Source organism: Formica exsecta, unplaced genomic scaffold (assembly GCF_003651465.1).
Source record: "Formica exsecta isolate Colony F162 unplaced genomic scaffold, ASM365146v1 scaffold47, whole genome shotgun sequence".
NCBI lineage: Eukaryota > Metazoa > Arthropoda > Insecta > Hymenoptera > Formicidae > Formica > Formica exsecta.
In genome coordinates, this window is record NW_021851936.1 from 2,146,601 (window position 1) to 2,165,197 (window position 18,597).

Here is an 18,597-nt window from a genome sequence, read left to right on the forward strand (position 1 = left end):
ATAAACTTTTTATAGTATTTATATCTTAAGTATCTTGTAATAATAAAGTTTTCAAGTTTATTTAAATGATGCGATAGTAAGAACTAATAAAACATTTACTCCATCAAATTTCGGAACTTCGAAAATTTGGCCAATATTCAAATTTATACAAATTTTTTTTGACAACATAATAATTTGAATTAAGTTATATACAAAAATGTTATATAAACATATTACTTAATTTATATATTATTGAAGTAATTACTCTAATATATCTATTTTAAATATGTATATATATCGTATGCGTGCGTGCGTGCGTGCGTGCGTGCGTGCGTGCTCGCGCGTGATGTGTGTGTATGTGTGTGTGCATATATACAAGGTGGAGCAGTAACTCTGTCCACCTGGAATATCTCTGCTATTTTTAGAGATATATTGTAATTACGAAAGTTGTACAGTATCAAGAGAGCCATAATATGCTAGTAATCATTTTTCTGTAAGTGAGAAGGCGCTTCGGAGATTTCAAGGTCACCCCAAAAAACATATAGTTATCTTTTTTTACACCAATTAATTTTTTTCATTATGTTGTGCATAAAAATATTGAGATAAGATAATCGAAAAATGAATATTTTCCGAGACACTTTATAATTTATATAAAATTATGTTTAATAATATATCTCGTCAACTATTCAATTTTTGGCCATCCTACCATTATAACCTTTTACGGCAAATATTCCGAGGAATCTATTTATATAAAAAAATTAAGGTGATTCTGTTTAATAAAATGGAGATGACCTTAAAATCCCCGAAGTGCTTCTACCCACAACAATTATTACTAGCATATTATGGCTCTCTTGATACCGTACAATTTTCGTAATCTTCGTATCTCTAGGAATAACGGAAATATTCCAGATGGACAGAGTTACTCCTCCCCCCTGTATATAAATCTATTATAGACAGTGAATTTATACTTTATTTCTCTTTTTATAAATTATCGTATTACTAGATTAGACTTTTTATATAGTTGACGTCAAAATGGGATCTTATATTTACGCATATATTATTATTAACATATATAGTATTAACACATGAGTCAATATTGATAATATTAGTATCACCTAACCTGATTCAAAGCCTACGGATTGAACTAGGTAAAAATATTATTTGATATATAAATATAGAACCAGTCTCGAGATTTGTCTCAGCGCATACTCGCTAATTGTATTGTTGCGTATTGTTAGATATAAAAATAAGATACGCAACCAGATACTTTCGATTGCAACACAAGATGTTGCCGGTCCTCATTATCGAATTGATATTATTCATTTTTTACTTCGTTGCGCATCGCTATCGTATAGCAATTAATTAAAAATATCTCAGACGAAATATTGTGGATTTTTCCACAAATATGTATGACATATCTCAAGTAATAAGCCTTTATATTTAATAAGCCTTTTAGACTCGGAAAATACAGCATGATGCGCTTGAAGGAAAACCAGTAAGAAAACTCATTTTGATTAAATAATTCTTGATTTTACCAGATAAAATATTTTCCCTATGAAATAATTTAATTGCATAAGAAATATATATATGTACTGGTGTGTGTGATAATTGTATGTATTGATATGATAATCCATTCAGCTTATAGTTTCTCATATTGAGAGAGGGGATATAAGAGAAAATTTGAAGATTATGTGTGTGTTCAACAATAATTTTCCTTTATCCTTCTAGGGGGGTCCAATAGATATATTGATAAAATCCTTTATTTTATTTTGCATTATCTCGTACTATATTTTTAACTTTTTATTTAATATAACATATAAAATAATATTATAATTTATTAAAATTCATTATATATCTAATGTAACTAAATTCATATTGCTTTCTTTATTATACGCGTGCATCTGAAAAGGAAGAATCAATTCTAAATATTCTAATATTTATTAAGTAATATAGAATTATTGAGATGCCTAAAAAAAAAGATAAACATTGCTAATGCAGAACAATTTACTTTATACGAGACGAAAAATATTGCTGGAAATCGTTGACATCAATGTACGTATACCTGTCGTATACCTGCGTCTGCGCCTGCGCTTGCCTCCCATAGTAAACAGGCAACGTGAGTTAGACAGACCACAAACCGCGAGAACGGTCGCTGCGTCAGTCTGCGTCGAGTCCTCTTCGTAGGAGTTGCGTTCTCTTGGTGCGTCATCAGGGCAGCAATAGGGCCCCTTCGATGCACAGAAGAGCAACGACAAACGGTCTACAATAATCAAGGACTCAGTGAATTTGATTAGTGCGTGCCAACAGTTTCGGCATAGAACAGCTTGATATTACTACGGAGATTAAATCAGGTAAGAGAAAATACTTTCTTGATTTCAGCGATCTTGATGACGATAAACGCTGGAATGTGATAGTTGTCTCGATGTCAATACACATTATTTATATTTGGTCAATCCTGTTGCAAAACGTATAATTCTTTTGGTGATAATTATAAAAATAAATAATTATAATATATAATCTTATATCTTCTACTAAATGTATAATGTCATGTATGAATAGTTCATTAAAAATTTAATAACACGATCTTAAGAAAGTTAGGCGAAAAAAAAAATAAAAAAGAAAGGGAAAATGTTATTGTAATAAAAAGTATCGTTGAGAGAATATATCATAGTGCAATTATAGAGAACTATTCTACTTCCACTCTTAATACCATTTATTCTTTTTTTTACTTTTTTTCTTAAATTATGCTATCTTTACACCCGCGCATTAAAAAATGATATATATTATCACAAGACTTGTCAGAACAAAATATAATAGATTGTACATAAGTTTTATAATCTTTGTATGTTAAATGAACGCTAACGATAAAATTAAAATATATCATATTTTTTTGAAGAATGCAATATATTATGGAAAGCTTTTTAAATTTATATTATAGAAAGTAATTATTTATTTTAATTTATTTATTTATACTAGATATAAATTAATATTATTATACTATTATATAATTTTTTATGATAAAAATTTAGACATGTTTATTAACTGCATGAAATATATAGTATAATGTGTACCGTAATGTACAATATTGAGACCAACTTATAAATGAGTTCTTGTTTGTTTTATTGTATTTATTTTGGATTTAATCATATTTTTTGATTACCAAATAATAAATTTTTGGTTAGCACTGTAGAATATAAAAGAAGGTTTTTCTTTATTATCGGCGATATATTTCCATATGCTATGTGATTGCACGCTATAAATAATTTGGTATGCGTACGTTATCATACGTCTTTAATATTTGTCATATCTATTAACGTTACTCTAAATGTCACATTGTATGCCTCGTGATGTAAACGAACGTGAGATGTAATCTTATGACAAAGTATTTTTTTCATCTGTGTGATAAGTTTAAGAATAGAGATATTCAAGAGGAGATAAGAAACAAGCAGTAGAGAAAGAAATAATTGTTTATATTTAATTCTTTCATATATTCCTGATATATATTATAAAGTACGTATTTTTTAAGATATATTTAAATCCATATTTAAATTCAATTTTGGAATCATATACAACATTTTGAACATCTTGTTTCTCTCAGTATACATATCTTTTCTGATCTGTTTAATATGCTTAATTAAATACTATCATCTTTCCCTCTCTCTTTCCACTGAGTTTCATGTACATATATATTTCAGATTTGACGTAAAATCAAATATTACTCGCGCAAATATAAGGTGTCGACGTGTAAACAAAAATCAAGTCTAAACGGGTTTCTGCAAGAGTATGACATACAAGAATAAAACAAACAATGTTATCAAATTTTTTTTTAATTCTTTATGATATTTTGATCTTTTTGAAATTTGTATTAGCGTACATTTTTATGCGCACGCTGCATTCGGCTTTATTCATTTTATTCAATACATTGTGTGATAATATTTGATCATTATATTTGAAACAATAATCGTGCGCGAAGCGCTACGCCAATGCAACCAGCCACTTGCTGGTAATTGCAATAATATTATTTGCTGTCCTCTCTTTTGATTATCATGATCTATGACTGCCAAGACAAAAACTAAGGAAATAAAGTGTCAAAATCGCGCTTTGTCAGAGAACTTTGACCGCATCAACGTTTCTATTCACGGTCTATTCTCGAATTGAATATGTAATACTTTACAAAACCGAGCGCAATAAAAATCTATCTTGATTAATATTAATACTCAAACATTAGTACTCTCAAACAGTATCTTTACGCGACGATTTATTCATTACGATAATGAATTTAGATGTCACATTGATGGGGAATGTAATTGATAAAAATTAATAGAGCATGTACTTAAATTCGTTATCACAACCGAAATTTTTTTCTCAAACTATAATATAACTGTCAGACTAAAATTTAAAAAAAATGACAGTTTTATAGTCAATTCAGTTTTATAAGACGATATAAACAAGTAATATAAATATGAATCAAATTAAACAAAATTTATTAAGCCGCACATTTATGACATAACATTTTTTATATCTATAAGCTATATATTTGATGATTTTGATTGAAAAATAAATAATATTCACGGTTAACCGTTCTTCCTGATTTAAAATCACCAACCGGTTTATTCCAAAAATAGCAAGGCAACCGTATCGCATATACAAGTGAGACAGAGATATCAGATGTGTATAGCAAAAAACCTGTCTGACCCGTTGCATGCCGATTTCTGCTACTATCTACTATACACACACACACACACACACACACATACACACACACACACACACATACTCCTACTTAACATGTACTCTTACGACATATGTAAATACAGGTCTATATCTTAAATAAAAAAGATGATTAAGATTTGTCTGTGTTAGAAAGATTACAATTGATATAACTTACTTATAATTGATATTAAATATTATAATATTTTAAGACAGAGAATACGTGAGACGAAAGATATAATTTAATAAAATTAGATACCCAGCACAAAAAGATATTTAAAAAATGTCTAAAGGATGATAAGACATCTTTAAGTCGTCTTTTTCAACGTCTTTTAAGGATATGTGCTGCCTGAGCATTGATAGAAGACAAACATCCAGTTGCTAATATTCTAGTGACATATTATCATTTTTAAATGTAATTTTCATGTCTTCAGTAAAATGATAATGAGTTATGATGAGTTTGTTGTGTCATAACGTAATATTGCAATCAACGTAATATTTGAAATAGACTGCACAAACAATTTTCAAACTACGAATATACCTTAATAAAACTTTTTAAACAATTTTTAGAATCAGTTTTCCATTAACTTAATTTTTTGAGCTTTCTACATTAAATATTATAGCAATTATAAGTCTCAAATGAAAAAATATCTAAAGAACATTTCATTATCTACTTGTGCTCTTGTGTGGTAATTTTTTAAAAGTGCTTTCATCTTTTTAAGTTTTTTTTTTGTTACATTTATTATATAATGCAACGATATTCTTAGTTTTATTATCTAGTATGCATCATTAAAACATATTCCATTAGCCTTGGAATACTCTGCATATTCTCACTATAACTGTACATATATTATGCGGTTAAAAATCGATGTACTTGCAAGAAGCAAAAAATTGCTGATAGCGCTCATGATATGTATACAATATTTTTTGCGTTAGCAACAAAGTTAAAGCCGCAAGGATCAATGTTGCCTGATTATATAGTCGTTTCATTTACAAGATTCTTTGGTTAATACAAAAAATTTTCTTTAGCTAAAATTTATTATATTTCTTCTTTTTCTTTGTTATAATTCACAGTTTTTGTTCAGATTTTTTATTAAGTTTCTTGATATTTTGGATGAATCTGAAATCTTTTCTTAGCATAGTGCAACATTACCTGTGCTAGTGCAATCTGTTCTTAGCAGAAACAAGATATGGCATATCTACATCAGGACAAGCTGTGTTTAAGCAATATCCTGCACTTCATTGAGCGTAGTCTAGCCATTTGAGAAGGTTCGTAGCTTCGTAGTACAAGTCACGTCCTTGGTTGTCGCTTCGAGTATATATGTAAATTGAAATTAATTTCGCGATCGCGTCATTGCGTCGGTTTGTGCACGCATACGGAGTCTGAGTCTGACTGATGCTTGTATCTTCGTTGCACACATAATGCATTTAAACGCGCGTCATCGCGATGAGACAATTTTATGGCGTCTTCTCACGTGTTCAAAAACGAGCTCGTTACTGATCAGCGATGATAACGTTTCGAAAATAGGACTTTATCTTTACGATTTCAATGATATGCTCGAAAACAGATCGTATAATCATACGTCTCGGCTCGGAATTGAACGATCTGTCTCTCTATTATGTTCACGTCGCTTTATATACGGCGATCTGTAGCGCGATATGTTAGTCGCCAAGAAAATTTGCTAGTCGAAAGACAACGGCTGTGTTATTGGCATATTATTTCTCATAACCGACACTATGGACGAGTCCATCGGTAAACCAATTACAGTATGTTATATTAATTAAAATTAAATTACTTGCGTAATTTTTAAAACCAGAAGTTTTTGATGCGTGGCAAAAGAACGAACATTTTTAAAAGCGATATTTTGAATCACGTTATTAAGTAAACCTTTCGATTGACACAGATAAAAATTGAATTAATTTGCATGTAATAAGGCAGCTTTAAAATTGCGTTATTGCATTATCCGTATTTATTAAGTGCAATTTTAACGACATTAATATTAATGTTTTTGACGTTAATGTAGGTAAGTACAAGTGCATTAAAATAAAATTAGCCCGCAATAATTATATAGATGCGATATCTAATGCGGTAATGCGGTAATGAAATTATTTTTTAGAGCGCGTCGCTTCAGAAATTGGCTTCTGTATTTTATTTTTATAAATGACATATTGCTTCTAATAATCGAATAATATTTGTTGCTAAAATAACATATAAATATGACAAATATCGATCGTTCCATACTAATGTCGACACAGCTTATCTGCGTTATAATCGTTTGCATGTAGCCTACTTTGTAGATAATCGAAGAATATTTATAGCCTCTTAGCCGATGAATTATGTAAGAATGATAAGCACAGTTGATGAATTGAGTTCCTGAATAATTTATTAATTCGGCGATGAGAATTCAAATATAATTATATCTCGACAATTGTCATTTATCCACTTGGATACATTTTCGTGACATTATGCGCGAGTGTCGATACGTGACAGCAATTTTCAACACTAAAATAATTTTACTACAATTCTCGAATTGCTGAATATCGTGAGACCAGTACTCTCGTTTTTAAATAAAATTCTCATACATTTTAATTTATATTTAACTCTCAAAAAGAGAATTTAATTTTTTATTATACCAAGTAAAGTAAGTTTACTAAATTTTAAAGATGTAACGCGCGTTCGTGTGTGTGCGTCTATCGTCTTCTATATTTAACGGTCTCAATTGCCAATATCTTTATGTGTGTATTACATATAATGGAATAGTGTCGGAATAGTAATAAAACAGTAAATGTCCACAAGACGAAAATATATCGGAATATATCCGCATAGTAATTTTAGAAAGACATTATTTATTGCTCACCTAATTCTTGACGTTATACTTGTCACCCTTTCTGATATCCACAAAGATGAATGACTAACGGGGTTTTATACGAATAGCCTACTTTGGAAAGTGGCGTGTCTTTTATCAAGATGGTTGCAACAAACATTTTCTGCTTTCGTCAATATTGTGAGCGCAAACGCTGCTTAATAAAATTGCAATTTGCGTCAATAAAACTCAACGTGACACGGTTGACCCATCTTTCAAACGAGAAACTCGTGTATATCTTTCGTATAGAAATTATTTGCCGTTATTTCGCGAAATACATCAATCGCCGTTGAACTATCAATCATATAAATCTTCGATAATTTCTCTCTTTCATTTCTAACGGACATTTCAGGCTTCAGAGATCGGTTCGAATAGATTCGAGAGCTTGATACTCTCGACTACAAATGATAACAAATCTTGAATTTTATATAAATCATCGAATGAAAAGTATTACAAGAGATTTGTGTATTAAATCGTGAAATCGGACTGAATAACGTCGATCATTTCTACTTTGCTCTACCATTAGAATTTAAAATTTTATAATAAAAATTGACATTTCTCGGATAACTATATTTTAATAGCCATGTGACAATTATATTTTTTACTTGTAATTTTTTGATTGTAATTCTACATAGCATAACAATTGGAACGTATTTTCGATTAAATATTACCTATGCGCTATTAAATTTATAGGCTGCCACCAGCATACATTTGACAGCTGTACTAACATCATTCAATATTAAAAGATACCATCCAATTTATATTCATAAATGTCACTACTTTCGAATCAAGTGATGGATTGCCGCGTTCCTTTGTTTATTATGGGCTATTTTTAACAACGCCTAATCAATCGAGATTTTTTTGATATTGCATAAACATTTTTTTTTTTTTCATGTTTTTTCAATCTTAAAACATGTTTTGCTCTTTTAATAACATCTATTCTTTTTTTGCGAGAAATTTCTGCGAAATGTTGTGTGTAAAGGAATCTTTTCTGTATATAACAATTTCCATGTTTTACAGCTATGTCTTTGGAGGAATCTCGGAGATCGCAGCGCCCGTACCGATACGGTATGGTTCTCCTGTGCGTCGGAGCTCTCATAAACTGGTTGGGTTTGGCGGAGAACTATGTCGAACCGGTGCGTTACGTCGGTGTCGCCTGCATAGTTGCCGGGGCTCTCCTCATTTGCGCCGCGATGTGTTGTTGGCTGCACGCACCGCCAACTAGGACGAGCACGCACACGCAACATACGAATCATCCGATCACGGCACAGGTAACTTTCGTATTTATCTATCTATGAAGAGATAGCGAATTTATTCGTCCGCGCGAACGAAATTTGCGCTTGACTTGAATCGAATTTGAAGGAAACTTATGTCAGTAAAGAATTGTAGCTGTGACTCACACACATTCATAAACCTACCGCAAACTTAGGTTTTTTTTTTGCCAGTTTTTTCAGACTATTAATCTTTCTTTCTACAAGTCTACCGTCATTAGTCATCCTTCCTATGTGAAGTTTCATATTCAGTACGTGCTTAAATGATTATTATTAGTTTTTTATATTCTTCGATTTCTTAAAATAATTCTGATAATGAATAGAAAAAAATGCCTCGCATTATTTTGTAATTTACTTTAGTTATTCAGCTTATAAGAATTACAAAATGTAATAGCAAATTCCATTTCAGATATTTAAATTCCTTTTCAAGCTAAACCGCATTCTCGAATCACGTCAAATAAAATCTAGAGACAATCTTTAGACTAATTATATTAGTATTATTATCTAATTATAATAGTAAAAAAATATAATTAATTTTATTAGTATATATTAATATTTTTATTTTTATCATTATAACATTCGATTTGTAGAAAAGAAGATTAAAATATATGTAAAAATAAAAGTTTGTCTTCAGAAAACCCTTGGAAAAGATTTAAAAAATGTATAACTTTTTTTCATAGAAGCAAAATTTATTTTTACTCTTATTTATTAATAAGATATTTATCTCTCCCTTATATTATTAACATATATTTTCCGTAAATTTAAACAATATTTTCTTTTAATAAGATATCAACTTACCAACACATTCCATATACTTATATTTTATTATTTTTTTTTGCTAGATGTTTAAAAATTGCTAATTAGAGAAGTGACAACAAATATTGATTTTATAAAGCCTCTTTAGCGATTCGAAAAGATGCAGGTCGTCGGCGCGGTTGAAGGCCCCCGGGGATCGGTCTAAAACGTTTTTAGATCGATCCGGGTCAACTCCCTATTATAGACTACAAAAGAACGCGTATTATCTATAGATATAGCCTAGCCTAGCAGTATAAGTCGCTATTACTAGCGATGGTGGGCAGAATAAGGAGAAGCTTAATAATATACCTCGTCCGCGATGTGTGTACGTATATAGCTTATACTTTTTCTCTTCAAATAAAAAAAAAACCCGCGATACGAGAAGAAAGATAAAGAGAGTATATTTTCATATGTATCAGATAATATATCGTGGCATGTTCATAAATCGTCAACGTATGATAAACGCACCCTGCGTTCGTCGTGCGTTTCTTCGCTGGCAAAATGCGCCTAATGTTTGCGGGTATCATAAAAATTTCCAGGAGGCAGAAATCTCCTCATTGCAAGACTGTCACGTCATCTATAAAATGGTGCGAAGTCATGATTGCATCATACTACTATAATTTCCTCCTTTCGGTTTCGAGTGACGGAAATGTTACGCGCGAATGCCTCAACAGATTACTTTTCCTTTCCTCGAAACGAAAACATATTCTTCCCTTTGTAAGTTAGTATTATTGTTAGAATAATAAATATACTGTGTCGGTATCTGGATGATTCATGCTATTGCGCAATCAACCTATAATATCTTACCATACGATCGGCATTACTATCATTAAAAGTAATTTCAACATGTTACTAGTATGGAGATTTTCTACTGTCAGTCTATTGACGCGCAAATTTTACACACAGTCGTTAATATTTAACGTCCACAATATTGACAGATATTAATTAATGATCACATAACGGGTTTAAGGAAGATATTATTGTACATATTTTCAATCTTCTTGTCTGCTTTATGTGTGCAATGCCTCGGTTTCTCTTTTTCCACCTGCTTACCTTTCTAGTCCGTATGCTATTTTAAATCCATAAAGTATTTTTCTTCGTAGAAATTATCGGCAAATGTTCCCCACGTAAAATAAACGACCTGTCCATTTTCAAATGTCTATCTGTCCGTGCTTCATGTTTCGTTACATTATATAGAACGTCCTTAATTACTGGATGTGGTTTTAATAAGATTCTTTGATTATAATCTGAAGTCGATATTTCCTTAGAAAAAAATTGAAGGTTATTTTGATTACTATTTTTCAATTTTTTACATTATATATATTGTAACAGAAAATCTTAAGCTAAAATTCCGTCAAAGTAAATTCCACCTGAAGAAGTAAAAAATGCAGTTTTATTATCCATTTGACTGCGCGAAGTTTAGTTTACCAAAATTCTTTTTTCAACAATTTGAAAATTATTGATGCCGGTATTTTTGTCAAGAAAAACTCGACTCTAAATTGATCAAAGAATCTTTATTCAAAAAACATTTCGAGATACTTTATTTATGTAAAATAAAAGATCCGTTAGGGCGTGTGAAAAAGGGCGTGGCAGTCTCTAATGCCGATTACTGTTGTAAGGATATTTATCCGGAAACATATACCAAGCTATTTTTATCATCATTTATCCTTGGATATACCTGTCCTACTCTCTTAAAAAACAATAGTTTTTAAATCGGCAGCGTGAAATAAGTTTGATTCGAGGCAAGATAACAAGCTTTTGAATCTAGAAAAGTGTTACCTGTCGGCTTCATATTATTAATTATAGTTAATTAAATTCCATACACACGTTTATTTCTCGCTTGTAAAGAAACGCATGGCACATTTTATTATGTATGTGTGTTAAACAAAGACATCGTGTATTACATCTTACTATTATGTTCACTACACACTATGTTATCATGCAATACTATCTATTTTTACAAAAGTAGGACTTCTCAAATTAACAAACGCAACCGTTGTTCTTAGACATCCAATTAAGTCAATTAATTTATTTATTTTCTCGTTGAAATACGATAACCTTTAAGATAGCGATTTATCATGAGACCACTTCTGGAGAAGGAAGTCGATGTATATGATAATTGGGAAATTTTTCGAATAAATTCGAAGCAATAAAGATTTGAAATGTTATCTATGACAGATATGATAATGTAGTTTCAGCGTATTTTTAAATCTTTTTAATGGTCACGTATATCTGAGGAATTTTTTACATGAATTCAGCAGTTGTCCATTCAAGATTTATTATTATTTAATATAATTTAATTGCAGATCAGTTAATTATTATCTGACAAATATTGTGTTGAATATGATGCGATGATCTCAATTATATTTGGTATCATATTATTCTCGCGATCCAATTATCCTGACGTAAACGATATACGAAGCGATATTTGGTACCAACGAAGAAGGTTACTTTCATGTTATTTGATTATACAGTACAAACAGAGTGCGATTGGTGTCGATTCTCCGAATCTTCGAGGTCACGCTCGCGTTTACTAGTCAGCGATAATTGAGGAGAGCACGCTTTACCAGGAAAGACTTTCGTGCAGCCGAGACCTCTCGGAGTCACAGTCGTTCACCTCGCGTTCCCACTTAGGCTCATTATGCAATTTTCCAGCGAAGCTTTCTTTATCGCCGCAAATAGCCACGTTTATTTTTGTCCATCGCGCGCGTTCGTGCGTCACCCTATATGTATCTCGCACGCGCCCTTTCGCGACTTACATTCAAGCCAGCCACAATGTTTTCGAAGAATAGTGAGAGAGCTGGGAATATGTAGATAGATATCTATAGACGACCTACGACGAATATAGCGCGATGTGCACTTCCGGGTGAATATCCTTATAACGTGGCACGTAGAATATCGCGGGAACTGTGCGGGGCCGGCACGTCGATCCGGATACTTTAAATAGACTCTCCGGCGATGATATATTTCCACAATGATTAACTGTGCGGTTCTTTTTTTATAAACACATGTTTTGAATCGTGACGTGAGTTAAATTGAATTTATAAGACTGTAGAATTCCCAAGATTGTTAACTTACGTAATTGCGTGAGAAGTCTCGAAGTTAAATACTCTTTTCCTGAATCTTCCTGATGCATCACAAATTCTAAAAATACAATGGCAGACTTACAGTAACTTTTGCATTTTAGTTACGAAACTCTATAAAATTTCCAAGGTTAAGTTGCAAAATATAAGTCATAAGACAACAAAAGATTCTAATTAAAGGACACAATCATTAATTCTTAAAGCAATCTCTCAAAAATTTTTGAAGCCAGTTAGTGAAACGTAATCTCTTAAATTAAGTAGCAAGCGATCAAAGTTAAATAATGTCAAAAAATTCTTGAAGTTGACTAATACACTTTCATGACAATCTACGAGGATAAGCACATACCATTAATATTTCAAAATCAATTCAATCGATTATCTCTCTCTTAAAGATCGATGATCCAATCCACGTGATTTCCATCGAGGAACCTTCGGTCTTGTCGAGACAGAAGCCGCCCGATTACGAGGCGGTGACGGATGCACCACCGAGCTACGACGATGCCATCAAGCTAAATCCTAGTCAATTAGTCAGGTTGAGCAATGGTAGCACGCCGCCATTATCCTCAGGACAAATTATCCCGACGACCATCAGTATCGTTTCTCCTACGCTAACACCACCACCGCCGTACGCCAGGTAAGACCACTCGTAAATTCCTGAATGCTGCATCAACATCTTGGGACATGAATAATCAATGTCACCTTGTAGCAAAAAAAAAAACAGCTATCCGGTATCTATACGTAAAACATATTTTTTTTTTCTCCAAATCATATAGAATTAAATTGTTTCTCCTTGTTTTAAGATATTGATGCATTAATTTTTATTTTATGGCTATTATTTTTCTAGATTAGACTCGGTTTTATTAATTATGTTAAAAAAATAATATTATTTATCAAATACTCTTGTGGCACGTTTTTTCTTCTGTAAATTATTAAAAAAGTCAGGCTTTTCGAATCGATCTTTCTCTGTTCCAGGTGAGATCGTAACGCTAGGAATAGAGAGACCAATAAATACGAAGGTTTACGACGTGAGAACCGACGTCAATTACGAAGAACGGTCAAGAGTTGCAGATTGCAAACAATATGACCGTACGATAATTTCGTTGTTTGCTTTCGTCGTTGCGAAATGCGTGATACGTAACTGTAAAGCATATACGTAGCTGTGCAGAATACGATCTTGCCAGAGAAGAAGGGGGGATTCGAGCCATCCGAAAATCGTTTGACATTTCCACAAACAAGAATCGAATGAGGATCTCTTTTTTGACATCTCACAAATTCCGATTGTTTAGATAATTAATTATTGGACAATTGTGGAACGTTGCTGGTACCAACGTCATTCAGGACGATTAATTCTTCCTTTACAACTACGTTATAGCTCTCCTGTTATGATTTAGAAAGAAACTGGGAATCATTAAACAGATTTCATTGATCATGACGATATCTGAGTTAACTCGATGCGGTCTAAAGAATTGCGATCATCATTACTTTTTCATTTGTTGATCTCTCATAAAGTAATACGCGTGTGAGAAAGCGAAAACAGGTGATATGGTACACGATAACGTACTGGCACACAATGCACAATTGCAAAGATAGAGATATGTATATACCTTACTTTTTCATTTTTAATATAATTCGATGACAGTCTCGACGAGAATATTCCTCGATTATATCATAACGTCCGCGTGCTTTCTATCAATTATATGCTTGCTTGGCCGTCTTGTAACAGCGATAATAAAGTAACAACTTTTAGCACTCGAACGTTACGTTCAGCTCGCGGTCCGCTGTTCATTTAATTTAATGATTCGAATCGCAACTTAATTGATACCGTGCTAATCTACAGAAATGACAGACCCTTAAGATTAATTGACGGAGCAACTATGCAATTTATACTATATACACATTTAATTTATGATGATTGTTATTGAAAAATAATATAAATAGAGAGAATTGAAGAAATACCGCTAAAATACATATAAACCGCATCCATTTATGCCTACAATGTTAAAGTTTGTTATATTCGAATTTAATTCATGTCATTTTTAGAACAAATAGCTTAATTATCGAATCTATTTTTATATAAGATGAATGGAAAAGCTCCGATGAATTTTTACATTCTCGAGAAGGTCTGTTATAAATGCGACGAGTATTCAAAGACAATCGCATCTTACAATGGTCCAAAGAGGAATCATAATAATAGAGCATTTAGCGCGTTGCGAGCTCAACTGCGTATAATTTACTGAAGAATGTTCTTCTGCCATATCGTCTCAGTATCTGTTTCTTTAACTACGCACACGCGCGCACAGTACACTTATGCGAAAGCCATTCGCACGTCCATTTTTATTGTGATATATTATACATATATACGTATTGATAATATGAAGCAACACTATCGAATATAATGGCGATGCTTGTATTATAAAATAAGACTTTTTTATAACAAAAATGCAAATAAATAATATGAGATTTTTCTATGTGAATCTTTTCTATTTTACACATCCTTCTTTCACGATTGTTTTCTGCTAAACCTCAAATCGTACAGGGAAAACCACTAGTTATTTATTATTTTATATATTTTAATAATGAAAATGCAAAGTATGTGTATTATATTTATAAAGTCTATTGATAAAGCCATTGCACTTTTATTAAATTAACTTTCATTTGTATATCGCGTAGCATTTTCTCTATTTTATCAAATAAGTATTAGTGATGAGTATTAGGAGCATATTTCTCGTTTATATGCAAGGTATGGGAGAAATGATCAATATTCATCGATAAATACCCTTTATTCAATCGGAGTAACATTTATACTTACTTAAAGCATGTTATTGAACTTATATACCTGTAGATTTTCATTAACGGCAACAATTATAATTAAAATAGTGACAGAAACGTAACAGGAGTAGTGACAATAAGATGATAGCAATCATAATAATAATAAAACAATAATACTAATATAATAACAGAAATAATAATAATAACATTAATAATGATCGACTAGATGATAATGATGAATATTGATGAATATAGTATATTACTCATATTACAATGAAACAGGAGGTAAATCAAAATGTAGTGAATGTCGATTGTTAATTATCTGTTTTTTTTCTCATTCTCTTCCCCTCCTTTCTATTAGCCAATTATGCTAACTCGAAATAAAGAAAATTGCTTGACGATAGTAATGACGATGGTAATTATAACCACAATGATATATAATGACAAGAATAATTATAACGTCAAGATTATTCGTAATTGTCGATCGACTATCGCTATCTTTAATTTGTTATTACTCTCACTACACGGTGGTTTGGTTAAAGTATATTTACTCCTTCTGCACGCTTCGCCCATCTCATCAGCCTCTCAGACAAACAATTAATTCTCTCATAACTGCTTCCCTTTGTTTATATACATCATCTATAGTTGTAGCGAACATAACATAACTTTAACGTAATATAGTTTTATGCCAGCAATCATTGATTATCCGATCGACATGTCTGCTATTTTATGATGATCAGTTTAGTGAGAAAAAATAAGAATGTAAGAAATAAATATTAAAAATATCTGAGATATGTTACGATATATTGATAGAGAGCATTTTTTATCCGCAGCACAACTGATATTGATTATTAATAAATACATATGATAAAGTATTTAATAATTTGCAAACACCATTAACAGATAGTTTTTTATATTTATATTTCTTTCAATAAATCCCCATAATCATGTTCTTCGTTTTCATGCATTGTACTGTTAATGGTATTAAAATTTCTCTGCATTTATGTCGATCGATTTACACCTAGGTGTAAAAAGTCAACCAGCGACAAAACGAAGATATTTCTGGCTTATACATCATAATAATAACAATAATAATAATATAAAATTATTTTAATGCAGTATCAACGAGAAGCGGTGATTCATGTGACTCAGAACGAAGAATTTTCGATATATTTACAAATTCTCGTAATCTCCCCGCATTTCTCGTTTAAGTAGCAAAACAAACATCTAATAAATAGGAACAAAAATAGATCAACGAAACAATAACAACTGCGCCGATACAAGTGTACACGACGTAAGTAATTAACCGCGAATGTACAGGAGAGAATGCGACGCAACCGGAAATTATTGCACGTACGAACGAATATCCCTCCGACCGAATTGATCGCACTGTATACTGAAGGAACGCAACGCTCGATCCTTCTTTGCCTCCTTGGCAAAACGATCGAGGCTCGATCGTCCACCTCGGACAGTCATAAATTCGACAGTATAGGGTTGACAGCTGTTGATGAAGAAATCACGCATGACCTCGCAAACATCTCCTTCTCTCTGTTTTTCCCGTCGTCCCTCTGAAATCGCAGCTCATTATCGCCAGCGATTCTTGTTCTTATAGTAATTGTATATCTCTGTGACTATGTACAGTCTATATGGACAACGCGTCGCACATTTCTCTCGTAGACTCGTTAATATTATATAAATACGTTTGGTATACACTCGTGACTATACTTTATTAACAGTAGTAAGAGTAGTGGTAGCGATAATGACGATTGGATTAGTCGCTAAAAACGATCCGGCTGGTTGTAACAGTTACAATAGTAGTAATAATAGTAGTAGTAGTAATGATAATAATAATAATAATAGTGACTAGCTGGTAAATAGTTAGCCGATAAATTGATTTATAAGTAATCTTCAGGGTTCAGCAAAAGCGTCATTGGTGGACCGTGCCGGTCCTCGTAAATCGCGCGCTGATCGCTTAGACGGTAATAACACAGTTACACAGCGATAAGTGTGCGGCAAGAGTCCGATATACATCTAAATTAATCATTATTTTTTTACATGACTTAGAGCAGTATAACCATCAACCTGTCGAATAATATATAAATGCATTTTTCCCGTCGTGTGTATGTACATATGCGTGACGGTAGTGGCCGCCGTGTGATACTTGACGCAGATTCATTATGTACAAAAGATATCGCGCTTTCTTATATGAGCAACGTCGCCCCCGTAATAATAGTCCGTTTAAGCTTAGCTCGGATGAATGCTCGTGGAGCCGTTATCCGGTTTAGATGCCGTTATCGTAGCGTTTATTAACAGCCCTATACGATGTGCGCCGGTCGGTGTGCTCGACCGGCCACGACGACTTTCACCTACGTCGCACGTAATCGCGGGAACGACCGGTTGACGTCGCGTGACGTTGCAGTCCGAAATTCACGCGGACGATGTATGTATGACGCACGCTGGCGGATTCTCCGCCAGCATCCGGATAAGAATCGAAGAATATCGCGCGTCACCAAATCGGGTTTCTCCCAAATCGTAGGCCGATCCGCGGAGCTCAGTCACGATCGACGCAGTTTTTCCTTCGCGTGGGAAGAGAGAGAGGGCTCCTGGGCATCGTTCATTCGCATCCGGTGTGAACGAGGGGAAGGAATGACTGCGATACCCGCGTCACGAAGAGTACCGTCGTCGAATCCGGTTTCTTCACGCGAGTTCCGAGCGACGCTCAATACTTGATCGTCGATCTTTAAGGATGGTCTCAGATGGGTGTCGGCAGAACCGTGAAGTCCTGCAATGCGGTCTTCACCGTTTCGTAAATCGGCCGGTTGCTCTCGTCGGTGCAGTAGCCGTCGGCGGTGCACAGAGTCTGTAGCTTCGTCAGGTAACTGTCGAAGTTCTCGTGGCCTATCTTTTCTTGCGGCCCGCCCGGGGCGTTCGGTATTCGCACTTGCTCGAGCAGGGTGATCATGTTGTCGCGCAGCGACTGATAATATTCGGTCAGATTATTGTTGCGTTGGTTTATCGATGACGTATCCTGCAAAACAATGCATTTATCAATGCCAGAGCGCATGCATGATAGCATCTGCGGAAAAGTTATTTCCACAGAGACCGTACTTACTGACGAAACCGATA

General features: G+C 33.1%; 2 protein-coding genes across 3 annotated transcripts in view; one reads left to right on the forward strand and one right to left on the reverse strand.

Annotated features, from left to right (window-relative positions):
* The first annotated feature begins 1,856 nt into the window (after window positions 1-1,856).
* LOC115241182 lies at window positions 1,857-15,173 on the forward strand. Of its 2 annotated transcripts, none has more exons than XM_029816818.1 (4): window positions 1,857-2,330; window positions 8,574-8,824; window positions 13,095-13,336; window positions 13,675-15,173. In XM_029816818.1, the coding sequence occupies exons 2-4, from the start codon at window positions 8,576-8,578 to the stop codon at window positions 13,676-13,678; spliced, it is 495 nt and encodes a 164-aa protein (XP_029672678.1). In that variant the 5' UTR covers window positions 1,857-2,330; window positions 8,574-8,575; the 3' UTR covers window positions 13,679-15,173. The 2 variants fall into 2 exon arrangements, with proteins under 2 accessions (XP_029672678.1, XP_029672679.1); XM_029816819.1 differs by lacking the exon at window positions 1,857-2,330 and adding an exon at window positions 5,795-6,456.
* Window positions 15,174-15,466: 293 nt separating this feature from the next.
* LOC115241178 (mucin-12-like) overlaps window positions 15,467-18,597 on the reverse strand; it is a 166,020-nt gene continuing 162,889 nt past the window's right edge. The window contains exon 18 of the mRNA XM_029816804.1: window positions 15,467-18,499. Within this exon, the coding sequence (XP_029672664.1) occupies window positions 18,224-18,499 (276 nt within the window). The 3' untranslated portion in view covers window positions 15,467-18,223. The remainder of the gene's footprint in view (window positions 18,500-18,597) is intronic.

Bases quoted from the DNA above. Each gene is read 5' to 3' on its own strand.
- LOC115241182 (XM_029816818.1), top strand. From the start codon at position 8,576: ATGTCTTTGGAGGAATCTCGGAGATCGCAGCGCCCGTACCGATACGGT. The intron at 8,825-13,094 runs GTAACTTTCGTA...TCTCTCTTAAAG, and splicing joins ATCATCCGATCACGGCACAG to ATCGATGATCCAATCCACGT.